Genomic DNA, 14,688 nt, shown 5'->3' on the forward strand with positions numbered 1-14,688 from the left:
AAAGAAAAAAAAATAAAGTTTCTCAATCTTGACTTCAGACCACCTTCCCTCCCGTCCATGTTTTACCACATCCTTCCTGAGCCCTTTGAGCCAGCCAACCCCAACCTACAGGGACTTGTTAAACTACTCCTTTTTTACACTTGGCCCTTTCCTTGTCCCTGGAACTGACAGCTTGCCCCTTTATTCTCTAAGGTCACCTTGGAAATCACCACCCACCTCTGTGAAATCCACTCTTTTTCTTTTTATTTCGGGCAGAGGCACCACCTGTCCCTCCCTCTGAGCTGGTCCAGCTGCCCTCAGGGGTTCTGCCTCTGTTCACAGGATGAGCTTGGTTCTGCCTGCTGGCAGAGGGCAGGGCCCCTGTCTTCCTTGCCCTCCTGGCCCCATGCCTAGCACATGCCTGGCATCTAGGGGCAGCACAATAAAGAAACTGATGAATACTCCTTTTTTCAGCATCTTCACTTCTCCTCCACAGCCTGCCTGCTGTGATAACTGGGGAGCAAGGTCCAGAATGGGCTTGGTGTGTCTTGCTGGAAGGTTGTAATCCCTTCCTGAGAACCCTGAAACTGGTTCTCAGTCCAGCCCAGATCTCCTTCCTTTTGCTCTTACAGTTTCTTTCCTTCTTCGTGTACACACAACCAAGACTCCGAAAGTGGTTCTTGAGGCAGGACCATAAGAACCTAAGGGCTGGGGTCCAGGCTGGCAGGGTGGGGCTGGTTCTGTCCCTGGCATGTTTATTCAGCTCCTTCTGGGGACCACCATGGCACACACGGGAGAGAGGCAGCTTGAGCTGCCTCACCCCGCTTCCAGCCTTCACCTGGCTTTGCGCTAGGGCATGAGACCGTCTGTCAGCTAGGATGGGAGGGGGGAAATCCAGGGATATATGCCATGCCTGCCTTAGTGCCCTCCCCCACGGCTGCACCAAGAAGGACTGAGCCAGGAAAGGTGGGAGCACGGACCTTCTCAATCCTCCCCCATAGGGAAGGACTGGATTCTTCTTCTTTTTTTTTTTTTAAGATTTTATTTATTTTATTTTTTCCCCTCAAAGCCCCAGTAGATAGTTGTATGTCATAGCTGCACATCCTTCTAGTTGCTGTATGTGGGACTCGGCCTCAGGATGGCCGGAGAAGTGGTGCCTCCATGCGCACCCGGGATCCGAACCCCGGCCACCAGCATTGCAGCACGCGCACTTAACCACCAAGCCACAGGGCCGGCCCAGGACTGGATTCTGATGTGTCATGATTGACTGGGTGGGATGGCCCTGAGAAGGGCTTCCTCCCCTCCTCAGCCCACTACTCAGGAGCTCTAGAAAATGGAGAAGGGACTAAATGAGGGGGGACAGGAACACCCACTCTAGAATGTTGAGGGACTCCCAGGATGTGAGGCCAGGGACTTTCTGGAAGTGTTTATTCTGGCCCCACCCGATCCGAGGGAGCCTAAGGCGCCCTCTGCGGACTGGGAGATGGGGGTGGGGGCTCGAACAGAGATGGAGCCAGAGGCAGGGAGTGGGCTCCGGGTGGGGGACGAGGAGGCCTCTGGCAGACCATCTTGTCACCTTGCCTCAGCTCTGCCTGGCCCGGGCGCTCAGAGGGTAGCTCTGGGCCGCTCATCTCTCCTTTGGCTCCCTCACGCCTCTTCCGCTTCCCTGAACCGGAGAGAACAAGGCGGCACTCGGTCCGGCTCCTGCCCCGAGTGGGCTGCGGGCGCCAGCAGGGCCCCAGGCGCCCTGAGGTCCTGCCCCGGACACTCCCTGTGCGGGTTGGGGCGCTGTCTTCCCGATAGGGGCCACGTGGCCCTGGCCGGGCGGGGGGCTCCGCCCTCCCCTCGCCGGCCGGGTGACTCAGGCCGCAGCTGTTCCCGCGTCACATGAGGGAGGCTGCCGGCCACTGGGCGGGGGAGGCGGCCGGGGTCCGGGGCGGGGCCGCGGGCGGGGGGCGGGGCCGGAGCGGGGGGCGCCGCTAGAGAGCCCCGGATCGCGGCGGGAGAGGAGCGAGCCTCGGGGAGCCCAGGTGAGGCGCGGCCCCGGCCGGCGCGGCGCGGGGCGGGGGCGGCCCGGCAGCTCCCTCCTCCGGGGCTCGCCCGGCCCCCGGAGACCCGCCTGCCCTCCGGCCGCTCCCGAGGCCCTCGCGACTTCGCAACTTTGAAAAGTTCCAGAGCCCGGGCGGGCGGGGCGGGGTGGGGTGGCGGCCGCACTTATTTGGGGGTGGTCAGAGCCCAGGGGACGGTGGCCGGGGGCCGGGCTGGGGCTGAGGACCGATTTTCGGGGCTGGTTGGTGGGGAGGGGGTGTTTGACGCCGGCGGGCCGAGGGTGGGCGTCAGGCCGGGCCCCGGGGGCGCCCTCCGATCGGTCCCGGGCCCCGAGGCGGCGGGGCGGGGTCCGGGCTTCGCGGCGGTCGCCCCCACCTCTCTCCGGCCGGGAAGAGGGGGCTGGGAGACGTGGATCCGACCGCGGGTTTCCGGGTGGGAGGGGCCGGGGATGGGGGCCGGGCAGGGAAGGCCTCGAGGGCCGGCGGGGAGACCGACGTCCCCCCTCGGCCGGCTCTAATCCCCCTGTCCTCCCCTCGGCCCAGGTCCGGCAGCCATGGCGGTGGAAGGAGGAATGAAATGTGTCAAGTTCTTGCTCTACGTTCTTCTGCTGGCCTTTTGCGTGAGTGGGGAGGGGGCCGGTGCGGGCGCGCTGGCAGGGTGCGGGGAGACCTGGCTCCGGAGTGCTGAGGGCCGAGGGACCAGGAATGAAGGCAGCTGGAGACCAGATGTGGAAGGAAAGCCCAGGAACGGGCCGCAGACAGCACGGCCACCCCCCTCCTCCAGCTTTCAGGGACCTCCGAGGCTGGTTTGGTCCAGAATGGCCAGTCTGGGTGCGCAGCGCCCTCCCCCAAGCCCCTTCTGGCGCTTCCTGTCTGGTGACCCAACCTCTTGTGATAAGGGCAGTGGGGCAACCAGCCAACGCCAACGGCCTGATGCTATCGCCGCGGGGCTTCCCTGCGTTCCCCATCCTTTTCTCTCCAATCTCCCCCGTCCACCCCTCATTCCTCTCCATTCCCTCATCCCTCTTCACCCCTCCAGCTGCTCGGGGGTGGGGAAGCGCTCTGCCCACCTCACTTTGCTCCTGCCCTGGGCTCTTGGCTTGAGAGGCTGCTGTTTGTCCTGGGAGAGCACCCTACTCTTGCCCCCTTTTCCTCCTTTCTTCTCCTCGCTGGCGTCGCTGGCCTGAGGAACCCTAGTCTCAGCTGATGAGGATGGGGCAGGCCTCAGAGGATAGCGGGAGGGCAGTTCTGGGAGCCCTAGAGGGAGCACTGCTCTAGGTTAGGATCATATGCCCTGGGGTCAAGGCTTTCTGGAACTTCTCTTTTTGTATTTGATCAAACTATGGGGCAAGGATGGATCATCCCCCTCGCCCACAGTCAGAAGTTTCCTGGAAGTGTGACAATCTGTTCCCCAGGGATGGGGTTAAGTCTGTGTCCTGGGTGCACCCGCTGCCCTCCAGCATGGGGGGCTGATGGGTTGTGGGTCTGGCCTAACCCTGATGTGTCCTCTGCGCAGGCCTGTGCAGTGGGACTGATCGTTGTGGGTGTAATGGCTCAGATCATCTTGAATCAGGCCAATATCCAGGATGCCACCCCTGGCTGTCTGGTGCCTGTGGTCATCATCGCAGTGGGTGCCTTCCTCTTCCTGGTGGCCTTTGTGGGCTGCTGTGGGGCCTGCAAGGAGAACTACTGTCTTATGATCACAGTGAGTGGGTTATGGGGCTGGCGTGGCTGCCTGGGATTGCTGGAGGGCATTTCTATGGAGGGGGCTCACGAGGGTGGGTGAAGTGAGGTGGGTGGGTGAGGAAAACCTTTGTGAGTGTTCCAGAGACTGGTTGGGCCACAGCACGCCCCTCTCACCCAGACTCCAAACCTGATTCCCGCCCTTTGCGCCTGTAGTTTGCCATCTTCCTGTCTCTTATCACGCTGGTGGAGGTGGCTGCAGCCATTGCTGGCTATGTCTTTAGAGAGCAGGTAAGTGGGGACTGAGGGGAGGACCCTGCCCCACAGGCCTGGCTGCTCTGGGGCCCAGGTGCTCAGAGTTCTGACCTGAACAGTGCTCCTCCCTACTGCCAGGTGATGTCAGAATTTAATAAGAAGTTCAAGCAGCAGATGCAGAGTTATCCGCACGACAACCAAACGGCTTTAGTCCTGGACAAGTTGCAGGAGGAAGTGAGTGGGGTTGCTGGGAGCAGGGGTAGTGGGGGAAGAAGAGTCTCATCTCCATATTGAAGGTGGAGGTCCACTCAACAGCCTTCTTCCCCATCTCTCTCCTCTCCTTCAGTTTAAGTGCTGCGGGGCGGTTAATTACACTGAGTGGGAGATCATCCCTCTCAAGGTCAACGGCTCAGTCCCTGACTCCTGCTGTGTCAATGTCACTCAGGGCTGCGGGACTAAGCCCACCGAGAAGAGTATCCATACCGAGGTAGGGAGGAGGCTGAGACAGCAGGGGATTTGGGGAACCTGGTGAGAGGGACCAGGGGTGGAGTTGGAGAGGGCTGGGGCTCTGGAAGTTGTGGTCAGGGTTGGGGAGGGGATCTAGGCATGCTGGGGGTGGGGTGAAAGGTACAGAGGGAGGTGGGTGGGAAGTTTCTGATGGTATTCTTGCCTTGTGTGCCTGTCACCCTTCAGGGCTGTGTGGAGAAGATTGGAGGCTGGCTGAGGAAAAATGTGCTGGTGGTGGCTGCAGCAGCCCTGGGTATTGCCTTTGTGGAGGTGAGAGGCGCCCTTGGGACTCAGTCCAGGGCATCTGGGTGGGAGGGGCAGCGGGGAGGAGGGTGCTGAGCAGGAGGTACTGGCCTGGGGAGGGGAGCCCTGGTTGTGTTTGGGGTCTCTTGGGCGGGTCCTGGGTTCCTCACCCTTCTGACCGCTCTCCACCCCCCCTCTATCTTTCCCTCTAGGTCCTGGGAATCGTCTTTGCCTGCTGCCTCGTGAAGAGTATCCGAAGTGGCTATGAGGTGATGTAGGGGGTCTGGTCTCTTCAGCCCCCTCATCTAGGGGAATGGAGTCCTATACTCCAGGTTTTTCAATTAAACGGATTATTTTTCCAGACCGAGAAGAGAGGGAGTCTCAGTTTGTCTTCAGGAGTGATACTTCATCCCTTTTCTCTCCTCATCCATGTTCCCGTCCTCTGGGACCTTGTTCTGTTTGCGCCCCTGGGAAAGGGGGCCTATTTTGGGGGGTGTTGGGAAAGGAGGACTTTGCTGAAGGCGTTTGTTGGGCTGGCAGTGGAAGCGGGGATCTGGAGGCCGTGGCCCCCTGCCCTCCCTGTCTCCTAGTCGTGTGCTGCCAGGCTCAGTGCTGAAGCGTTCCTGAAGCCATCTCCTGCAGAAGTCAAAGGGACTCCCCACAAAGGTCCTCCATGGGAAGAGACCTGCCCACGTCTATCGTGGACATCTTCTCCTTGGTCCTCTGCCCACTTCAGAGGGCCCAGCAACTCCCTCCTGCACCCAGCAGGCCTGGCTCCTTTCAGGGTGACCTGTGTGGCCAGTGTCCATCTGTCTTGACTTTGATTAGATGATAGAATTTAGTGGGTATTGTGTTTCTTCCATGGAAACCACCCACCCTGGCCCTTACCCCTTTTCACCACCTTCCCTCCTGCCTTCAAGAAAAACAGATAATGACCATTTCCACTCCAAACACTGAATTGTGACCTTATTCCATAGAAAATAAAGGAAACGTCCAACAGTGCCCTCTGGTGGCCATTCCTCCAGGTGCAGCTTCAAAGATGTGATAGTCCCCTTGCGCCCCCCAGTGGGTTCTAGGTGTTTTGCAGGCACTAAACAGGCCAGAGACCCTGGGCAGTAAGTCAGCCGAAGGTAGTTAGCACTTAAATGGGGTCAGTTTCCCACTGGGCACTTCCATTTCTACCCACCTACGGTGTTTTTTAATACTCAATAACATTTATTGAATTTATTGAGTTCCTGTTTTGTGCCAGGCACCCGGCAGTACCAGGGTGGGGATAGAAATAAATCAGTCTTTGTCCTGGAAGAAAAACGTCTTGCCGGAGGGCTGGACTCAGTAGACGGCATGGGCAGGCTTGGGAAGGACCCAGGTGAGCACAGCATCCACCAGGCTGGCTGGGAGGTAGGAGGCTGGCAGCCAGAGCAGCTTGGCGTCCCAGCCTGGGCTGTAGCGGGTCCTGGGGTGACGAGCAGTCAGGGCATGCTCCAGGCACTTGCTCACCTTGGTCAGGTCCGGGTCACAGATCAGGTTCATGATGCGCTGCTGTACTTTCAGGTCTGCAGCCCAGAGGGTGTTATAATCAGTGTCCCTCTCCCACTCCAGCCCATGTCAGGCCCTGTCTTCTGGGTCCTGGGGCTGGTGGCCCAGTAGAGGTGAGAAGGATCCTTAGTCCCCTCCCCAGGTTGGGAGTAGGCAGGTCGCACACGGCCTGCTGTCCTGTGGCATCCCGTCACCCTCACCCCTCCTACCTCCTCCCAGCGGCTGGTGCAAGACCGGCCTTTCTGGCTCTCATTTCCCTTCATTCGTCCCTACGTGGGCTACTCACACTTGGTGAGGAAGGCCTCACCATAGTGGGCCCTTGTGGCTGGAGGGAGCCGTGCCCAGCAGGCCTGCAGGGCGTCCTCCAGACTCTCCAGGTTTGTCACAGGGGTTTGGAAGAAGCCAGGCTCCACGATGGAGACTCGGACGCCAAAAGAAGCCACATCCCGCCTGCAGTGGGGGCAGAGGGAGGCTTCTTGGTTCTTGCCCTTCTAGAGAGAAGATCTTTAGGGACCTGGGTGGGGGTGCTGAGATGGGGAAGTTATCACAGACCAGGGACAGGGATCCTGACAGGGAGATCCCTGCTGCCCTGGGGTGAGGGGGGTGTGGGGCACAGGGAGGGAGGTATTCTTAAAAGTTTGTTTTCCTTTATATCCTGTGATCTAGAGCAGGGATGGCAAACTTCTTAAAGGGCCATTGCAGACCTAAAAATTAATGATGTTATGTAGGTACTTAAAATGTAAAAAGCAGTATTAGCTGTAGGCAGCTGGCCACATCTGGTCTGAGAACAAGTTGGCCAACTCCTGACCTAGAAGAACCCCATTCCATAGATCCCAAACACAGCGTTGAGTCCTGAGTGCTGGATATGAAGGGTGTAGACTTGGTATTTGCTGGGGGCAAAGTGGGGCCACCTCCAGCTGTCCTGGCACAGATGCAGAAATCCCAGCATGTGTTCGATGATGCTGACTGGAAAATTAAAAGACTGAGGGAGGGGGATGAACGTAGGTATTGAAATTATTTGCTGAGTGATGGTGACGAAGGCAGGCTTCCTTCAGAATGCAGGCTCAGGGCCGGCCCTGTGGCTTAGCAGTTAAGTGCACGCGCTCCGCTGCTGGCTGCCCAGGTTCAGATCCCGGGCGCGCACCGACGCACTGCTTCTCCGGCCATGCTGAGGCCGCGTCCCACATACAGCAACTAGAAGGATGTGTAGTTATGACACACAACTATCTACTGGGGCTTTGGGGTAAAAAAAATAAAAAAAAAAAGAATGCAGGCTCAGCCCAGGGGACTTGTACTCTTGCTCAAAACTCAGGCCCTGCTCCCGTGCTGTCCTCGTGCTTCTTGGTGCTCTCACGGGGCTTTGAACATGAGAACACTGTCTAAAGATGAGGGCAGGAGAAGATACCGAGCTGCTGCCACAGGCACGCAGACCCGGGGCCAGTCCCAGCGCTTCCACCAACTGGTCGTGTGGTCTTGAGTAAGTCATGTTACTCTAAGGGTACTAATACCTATCCTTATCTCTAAGGGTATTAATACCTGTCCTCATAGGGTTGTTGGGAGAATTAAATGAGAAAATGGTATGTAAAGGTACCAGCTCATCACAAGTAGTAGTTGTTAATAATGATGATAGCAGGCTTTTTGGGAGCATTTTCCCTCTGCCAGGCAGCACTGTTGGGGCCTTACATCTACCTCATTTCACTCCCAACACCTCTGAGGCAGGTCTCCTCACCCCGACTGAACAGATGAGGAATGAACTGGGGTGAAGAGAAGTAACCTATTACGGTCACAAAGCTCGCATGAGAGAAGGCTGGGATCTGGGCCCATGCGGCCGAGCCGTCACTGGCTCCTCAAGGATTCCACTGCGCGGTGCTGTAATCATCTCTGCAGGGCAGACACTGCTTTGGCGAGTGGGAGCCGGGGCCCATACCCCTCACCTCAGGCTGTCCGAGAAGGCCTCCAGGCCAAACTTGGAGACACAGTAGCCCCCACCATTGGCTGCCAGGCGACCCAGGACACTGGTGATGTTGATCACTCGGCCCCGGGCCTGCTGCAACAGGGGCAGAAGGGCGAGTGTGACCCCGATGGGCCCCAGTGTGTTCACATCCAGCACCCGATGGAAATCATCCCGCGTCAGCCATGGTGTTGGCCCAATGACACCAGCCACACCAGCATTATTCACAAGACCAAAAAGCCCTGTGGGGAGAGGAGACAGATGCTGGGAGCAGGTGAGGCAGTCCAACGGCCCCCTCCTTCCCAGGGGGTCTGAGCACTGCTCCTTCCCCACAGTCCCTCTGGCTTCCCGCAGCCCTGGAAGTGCACGGCCTACACCGTGTTCCTGGTGGCCCAGCCATACTCACCTGCGTCCCCGACACATGTCTCCACCCACTTGGCTGCCCGCTGGACACTCTGGGGGTCAGTGACATCCAGCAGGGTGGTGTGCAGGCGGGAGGAGGCCACCCGCTGTAGGTCCTCTGCCCCTGAGGGGGTCAGGCAGCTGGCCAGGACTCGGAAGCCTTTCTGGTCCAGTCTCAGTGCCAGGAGCCGCCCGAAGCCTGAGTCACAGCCCGTGATGAAGACGAAGGCATCGCTGGCGGGCAGGCTCTGCCGGTCCCTGAGCAGCCACAGTGCCGCCCAGAGCAAGGCTCCCAGCAACAGAGGCAGCCACATGGCCGGAGCCCAAGTGACCTGCAGGTGGCAGCTGAGGCCGGGCAGGAAGACTTGTCTAGTCTACTCTGGCCCTCAAGCCTTTGCCCCTAATGTCCCCCCAGCTGGAAGTCTCAGGTCCGAGCAGATTGAGAAATTATTTGCTTGGCAGATAATTGGCAAACTGCGGCTCATCTAAGCAAAGCAAAGGTGTGGGCGGACCCTACATTTGTAGCTAACTTAGCGAAAACCACGAGCCAGGCCCTGTGTGCAGACGTGCTGCATGGGAGCAGACGGATCTTGTTTGCCATCTTTGCTCCTGCTAAACTAGGGACACCTGAACTCTGTCAGCCAGGGCTTGTTTTTGGAGACACATACGAGACAAAGAGCCCTGCATTTTAGTCCTTGTGGCCCCCAACCTGCTGTGACGCTGAGCATCTCAGTGCATCTCTGAACCTGTCTTCTCATCTACCAAGTGTGGCTAACACCCACCACGCCCACCTGGGAGTTGGGGAGGACCAAAGGGGTTAATATGTGAGGAAGCATGTTAACAGCTTAAAGCTCTGAGTTATCAAATACTTGCTAGTCTTGTAGTGGCACCCCGCCCCCAGCACCCTGCTTACCTCCTCTGGGGAAAGCTGGCAGCTACTATAAGGCCTGAAACAACTTCTTTTGCTTTGTTTGCGAGACGCTGCTCCCAGTCTTTCAAGCTCCCACACTAGCTACAGCTAAGGCCCAAGTCCACAGCGGGCGGCCCGGATGCCAGAAGTATTAAGTGTGGGTGGGGGAGGGCTTGGGGGAGGGGCCAGGGCTGCTGGGGCTTGGCCCAGGCCAGCGTGCCCAGGCCCTCTTCTTGGCTGTCTTTTTCCCGCCGGGGTTCCTGACCACCTCTGTCACAGACTTCCAGGAGGAGGCGTCTGTCAAGGATGGCAGCTGCCCCTCTGTTGGTGACCTTGGACCTGTCATTCCTCCCCCTTCTCAGCCCCGAAGTGCCCCCACGCCCAAGACTTAATCTCCCACCTGGTCCAGACTCATGACACTGCTTAGCACCAGGCTGGGAGAGGCCACGAGCACGTGGAGAGGCAGAGAGCCAGAGCTGGGACCAGGCCTGCCCTCTGTCTTATTTCTCCTCTCAGGAAACTGAAGGCCTGAGTTAGGAAGCTTGCAACAGGGCCCACTGACCTTCACAGTTTCCCACCTGCTTCCTCGACAGGCACCTGCACCAGGCCCCAGGAGGAACAGCAAGCTGGGATGGTAAGAGGAAGCTGGTTCCACTCTCTATCCAAAAGGTGTCTGTCCCTCAGGGAAAGAGACCTTGAACTTTCCACCCACCCCCACGCGGAGCTAGTAGCTCCTTGCAATGAACCACAGGAAGTGGAGGCTTGTGTTTTATTCATGGCCTGTCAGCCTCCCTCCTGCCCCGTGGGGAGGCAGGAGGGGTAGGGGAGAGGGTGAGGGGAGAGGGGCTAGGAGGAGGCAGATTGCAGCTGCCCCTTATAGACGTATTCCAGTGCGGTGGCAATGGTGCGCATGTCCAGTTCGATGCTCCGAGCCCAGTTCTCCACATCCCCAATTTCCTGGGAGGGGAAAGGGGTGGAAACCCAGCAATCAGGGTGGGGAGAGTGTGGTCCCAGGCGATGAGTGGGGGCACTTTCCACCCATCCCCTAGAAAGGGCTTAGCTTGGACCCACCAAGTGCTTTTACCTGTTTTTCTAGCTTCTCTGACACTGGGGCCATAGATGGGGTTTCTGGGACCATCCCCACTTCCTCCTTAACCCCAGACCTGAGGTGACCCGACTGGAGGCAACAATGGAGGCCCAGGATGGGGCTGGCGATGTAGGGAGTGGGGCCTACCTTGAGTGCCTGGTTGAAGTTCTCCACCATCCCGATCCACTGGCCTGTCTGCTTGGCAAACTGGGCAGCCTGGATCTGTAGGGTCTTCACCTCATGGTCCAGCTTTCTCTGGTTCACGTAGGCCTGGGCCACACTAGAGGTTGGAGGACGGAGGAGGTCAACTCACCCAACTGGTGGGGAGTGGTCTCCAAGACTACTATCCCAACGCAAGCGTGGGAGGCCAGCCAGCAGTCAGGCTGAGAAAACCTCGTGAGTTTGGCCATTCTTGGATGTGACGCAAATGAATATCAGAACATGTAAATGAGCCCAGTTCCTTCCTCCCAAGCCCAGGATTCCCAGGACAGCCTAGCTGGGAGTTAAACAAAAACATACCATCTCCTACCCCCAAAGGGGTCCCTGGAGCTGGGTGGGGGAAGGGAAGGTTAACCTGGGGGGACATCCCTCAGGAGGAAGCTGGGTGGGAAAAGGGGGCGTGGGGAAGCTGGGAAAATCCAGCAGCAGGGAAACATCTGGCAGTGATTGGAAGCCCAGAGATCTGTGCAAGAAGTTGGGAAGCGAAATTGGGCCCCTCCCTGAATCTGGGGTGGGATGCAAGAGCAACCCCCCCCCCCGGAACTCCGGGTCAAGAGAAGATCTCCCAGGGGCTGCCCGGCTCTCAGTCTCTCTCCCAACCCTTCTCCTTTCGCCCACACAGAGGAGTGAACACACACACACTCGCTCCCCCTTCCTTCTGCTCTAGGCAACAGTTTTCTTTTCTCTTCAATCACAGTTGGCTGTAGTCACCATTCCTGCCATGAGGTTGGTGTCCCCAACACTCTGCCCACTCCCTCCCACCCCCACCCCCCGCAATAACTGCGCAATAATTGTTCTCCTTTTATTGGCTGGTGAATCTTTCACTCCCCACCCCAAAGCTCTAGGTCAGCCGGGAGACTCCACATCCGGGGCCCCCACCCACTGGAATCTGTGGGGGCTGGAGGGGCAAAGAGTTGGGGGGGTCGAGAGAGTGGGAAGGACACCTGACAGGGGCTGGGATAGATGGGGCCTTTGTTTTCCTTTCCAGGGAATGAGAGGAGCTGTGGGCAGCGACACAAAACCCTTTCTAATCTGGCTTTGGCTTAGCTGCCCTCTAAGCTGAAAGTGGGGTGGCCTCTAGCAAAGGAAGAGAAGAGGGAGAGGCCTGGGCCAGCCTCACAGCACAGCCCAGCAGGCGCCACTGGGGGAGGGAGGAAAGAGGGCAGACCGTGTCCCTTCTCTTTGGGAGACAGCTGGGCCACGGGAAGGAGCTCAGACAGTCATAGCAGGGGGCTCCCAATGCTTCGAGAGATTCCCCTGGGAGGCCCTAAAATCCCAGTTTTTCCTGTTGCCCCTCTGCCTTCTATTATTCACCCCGAGTGAAGGGAGAGGCCTGGAGGGGAGGGAGACCAGAGGCCCCAACCACAGCCTTCTCTTCCCCTAATCTTCCCCAGAGATGAGTAATGAAGATGACAGCCCCCTGGGTGACTCAGTCTCTGGATTCACAAGGAGGCTATTCTACTTGCCCTGTGGTGGAGGCATTATACTGCCTCCTTTCTTCCAACTGTCGGCCTATCAAGTCATCGTCTCTGCACTCTCTGGGTCACTCGGGGTCAAGAGACAATAGTCTTTGCTCCTTCCCAAGGTGGTTGGGAACCACCCTTGGTGGTTACTGGCACTCTCATTTAGGGCTGGAGCAGGGGGTGGTCTCTGGAGACCCAGAAGGAAGGGAAGAGACAGCCTGGCTCTGCTGTAGCTCCTGGCAGAGGTTCTGCCCTCACCCTCACCAACTGTGCCATCTCTTTCCTGCCAGCTGCTCCCTGGGCCTGCCAAAGGGTGGGAGGTGGAGAAGGAGAGGGTGGTAAGCTGTGGTGAAGGAGGGCGCTCTCCCTCCCACTGAAGTGACAGCTGGACTCGGAGCGGTGAAGGGAGGTGGGCAGATGGCATCAAGTTGTGAGCACCAGAGAAGTTACTGCGGGGAGGGAGCGGGGGAATCTGGCTGCTACCCCAGCCAATGCAGCTGCTCCTCCCTGCCCAATGTTAGGGTCAGGGCTGACCGAGCCTCTCTCCATAAAGCTAAGCTGGGGGGAGGTGGAGGGGGATGACTGGAACATCTCATCGCCTCAAGAGCAGTCTGAGGGCTGGACCTTGCCCGTGCCTTAACTTGGGGGGTCGGGGCGGGAGGTGGTGTTGACGGGAAGAAGTTCCTACCCCACATTGAGGTGATCCACCAAGGCTTCCGTCAGGCAGGTCGCCGCAGTGATAGCCTCTCGCCTCCTCTTCTCTGGGGGAGGGGAGAAAAGGGATTGGAGCAGAGACTTTGTTTTCTGAGGGGTGTTGCCTAAGGTTCCCACTCGTTCATTACTATTCCGCTAGTTGCAGGAACATCTCAACTGATCTCCGAGTGCCACAGCTGAAAAGGGTTTTGCAAAATATAAAGGGAGCCCTTTCACTTTAGAGGGGAGGACCCTGGGACCCTGAGAGGGGAGGCTACTTGCCCAGGGACGCTAACGAGGCAGTGGCAGCACCGACTCCAGACTCCCGGGCACTCTTTTCTCACTATCGCGGACTAAGGGTTGGCAGCTCCGGGGTTCCCAGGCCGGACTCAGGAAACCAGGGCCCCACCCCCGTTTCGGTGGTTTCAGGCCTCCAAGAATCCCATCTCTGTCCGGTCCCCAACACCCTCCTCCCCTCAGGAGCGTCCCTTCCCCCCCAGGATGAGAGGCTCCCTGGACCAATCGGCACAGCGTCCCACGAGCAGGGGCGGGACTAAGACGCCAGACACCGAGCGTGGGGACCTCACCGAGGGGGACACGAGTCTTGCCAAAGGGGCCAAAGCCCGTTGGCCAAGAAACGGAATCTCCAAAAAGGCTCCCCAGTTCCCTCTCCCCACGCCCGTGCCCCACAGCCCGCGCCCTTCGCCGGCTCCGGGCCGTTACTCGAGGTCCCGGCGCCGGCTGCCGCTAGGCCGCGGCGGCGGAGGGGACGGCCGGCTCACCCTGCAGCTCTTTGCGCTCGTTCTGCTTGGCCTGGTGTTCCTTCAGCAGCCGGGACAGCATGGTAACGTCGGTCTGGAGCTGGGCCGCCCGGCCCCTCCCGCTCCGGAGCTGGGCCGCGCTCCCCAGCTCCCGCGGGGCCCGGGTCACGTGACCGCAGTGTCACGTGAGGCCGGGGACCGCCCCCTTTCCGAGACGCCGGGCGGTAGGTGGTGGCGCTCCCGGCTAGGGAGGGAATAGCAGAGGGCTGGGGGCAGGTGAGCTCTTGTCTGTATTGGGGCTCGCTTTTCGGTGAGTGTTGGAAGGACTTTCTTTAGTACCCATATGGCAGAGCCAGGTTGAACATCTCCTCTGGGTCTCAGGCTCCCAGGAGGGTTGGTGTTGCCAGGCTGTCCATCACGCTGCGGTTGGTGCGGGAGCAGAGGCTTCCTGGACTCATTGGAATTCTTTTCCTTCCCTCGCCTTTCCCTCCTGGCAGCTCTGGCCTGTTCTCAGTTGATTTTCAGCTCCCTCCTTCGGGGAGGGAAAGCCTTTCTCTCTTTTCCAGCCCTCTCTCTTCTCGCCTTCCCGCCAAGGTCCCTCCGCTCTGGGTGATCATTGTTGAGAAGAAGCATTTTAGGCACTTCAAGCGGCCTCCTAGATAGCTTTGCTAATTTGGCTGACTGTGTGTGGTGAATGTACAATTCCATCTCTGTCCTTTTGTGGTCAGGGAATGCGAACCCATTTCAGTCTTACCAGAAGAGCAAGTGCCGCTGCCAAAGTAAAAGGTAAATTATATAACCCCTCTCTGAACGAAAGAAAAATGCTTCTGGGATTAACTCCAACAAGGAAAAAATTATAAACATCATCAACATATTTTTGCTATTGCGACAACTCTCTGGTGCACCACGCACTAACATGCTGGGTGACTTTGGGCAAGTTGCTTACCCATT

At 58.5% G+C, this 14,688-nt stretch overlaps 3 protein-coding genes across 5 annotated transcripts; 1 reads left to right on the top strand and 2 right to left on the bottom strand.

Annotated features, from left to right (window-relative positions):
• The first annotated feature begins 1,932 nt into the window (after positions 1–1,932).
• Positions 1,933–5,079, top strand: CD63 (CD63 molecule). Its single transcript, XM_087442266.1, has 8 exons — positions 1,933–2,009; positions 2,571–2,647; positions 3,544–3,732; positions 3,927–4,001; positions 4,104–4,199; positions 4,312–4,452; positions 4,659–4,742; positions 4,928–5,079. Exons 2-8 carry the CDS (start codon positions 2,582–2,584, stop codon positions 4,991–4,993), a joined length of 717 nt encoding a protein of 238 aa, XP_087298392.1. The 5' UTR covers positions 1,933–2,009; positions 2,571–2,581; the 3' UTR covers positions 4,994–5,079.
• Positions 5,080–5,140: 61 nt separating this feature from the next.
• RDH5 (retinol dehydrogenase 5) lies at positions 5,141–9,907 on the bottom strand. Of its 3 annotated transcripts, XM_004429206.3 has the most exons (5): positions 9,518–9,907; positions 8,609–8,949; positions 8,186–8,444; positions 6,538–6,701; positions 5,141–6,268 (listed from the first exon to the last, which is right to left on the bottom strand). In XM_004429206.3, the coding sequence occupies exons 2-5, from the start codon at positions 8,916–8,918 to the stop codon at positions 6,045–6,047; spliced, it is 957 nt and encodes a 318-aa protein (XP_004429263.1). In that variant the 5' UTR covers positions 8,919–8,949; positions 9,518–9,907; the 3' UTR covers positions 5,141–6,044. The 3 variants fall into 3 exon arrangements, with proteins under 3 accessions (XP_004429263.1, XP_087298391.1, XP_087298390.1); XM_087442265.1 differs by having other exon boundaries at positions 6,559–6,701; positions 8,609–9,907; XM_087442264.1 differs by having other exon boundaries at positions 8,609–9,907.
• Positions 9,908–10,269: 362 nt separating this feature from the next.
• Positions 10,270–13,910, bottom strand: BLOC1S1 (biogenesis of lysosomal organelles complex 1 subunit 1). Its single transcript, XM_004429207.3, has 4 exons — positions 13,759–13,910; positions 12,972–13,044; positions 10,749–10,881; positions 10,270–10,471 (listed from the first exon to the last, which is right to left on the bottom strand). The coding sequence occupies exons 1-4, from the start codon at positions 13,817–13,819 to the stop codon at positions 10,361–10,363; spliced, it is 378 nt and encodes a 125-aa protein (XP_004429264.1). The 5' UTR covers positions 13,820–13,910; the 3' UTR covers positions 10,270–10,360.
• Positions 13,911–14,688: the final 778 nt, after the last annotated feature.

This window comes from Ceratotherium simum, chromosome 17, assembly GCF_057802395.1.
Source record: "Ceratotherium simum simum isolate JZ-2026a chromosome 17, ASM5780239v1, whole genome shotgun sequence".
NCBI classification, from domain to species: domain Eukaryota; kingdom Metazoa; phylum Chordata; class Mammalia; order Perissodactyla; family Rhinocerotidae; genus Ceratotherium; species Ceratotherium simum.

Excerpts from the sequence above, each read along its gene's own strand:
- BLOC1S1 (XM_004429207.3), bottom strand. The coding sequence starts at position 13,819 with ATGCTGTCCCGGCTGCTGAAGGAACACCAGGCCAAGCAGAACGAGCGC. Across the intron at positions 13,045-13,758 it reads CGAGCGCAAAGAGCTGCAGG|AGAAGAGGAGGCGAGAGGCT; the intron begins GTGAGCCGGCCG and ends CCCCTCCCCCAG. Across the intron at positions 10,882-12,971 it reads GTGGATCACCTCAATGTGGG|TGTGGCCCAGGCCTACGTGA; the intron begins GTAGGAACTTCT and ends TCCAACCTCTAG.
- CD63 (XM_087442266.1), top strand. The coding sequence starts at position 2,582 with ATGGCGGTGGAAGGAGGAATGAAATGTGTCAAGTTCTTGCTCTACGTT. Across the intron at positions 3,733-3,926 it reads ACTACTGTCTTATGATCACA|TTTGCCATCTTCCTGTCTCT; the intron begins GTGAGTGGGTTA and ends TTGCGCCTGTAG. Across the intron at positions 4,743-4,927 it reads TGGGTATTGCCTTTGTGGAG|GTCCTGGGAATCGTCTTTGC; the intron begins GTGAGAGGCGCC and ends CTTTCCCTCTAG.
- RDH5 (XM_004429206.3), bottom strand. The coding sequence starts at position 8,918 with ATGTGGCTGCCTCTGTTGCTGGGAGCCTTGCTCTGGGCGGCACTGTGG. Across the intron at positions 8,445-8,608 it reads GACATGTGTCGGGGACGCAG|GGCTTTTTGGTCTTGTGAAT; the intron begins GTGAGTATGGCT and ends CTCTCCCCACAG. Across the intron at positions 6,269-6,537 it reads TGAGGCCTTCCTCACCAAGT|ACCTGAAAGTACAGCAGCGC; the intron begins GTGAGTAGCCCA and ends TCTGGGCTGCAG.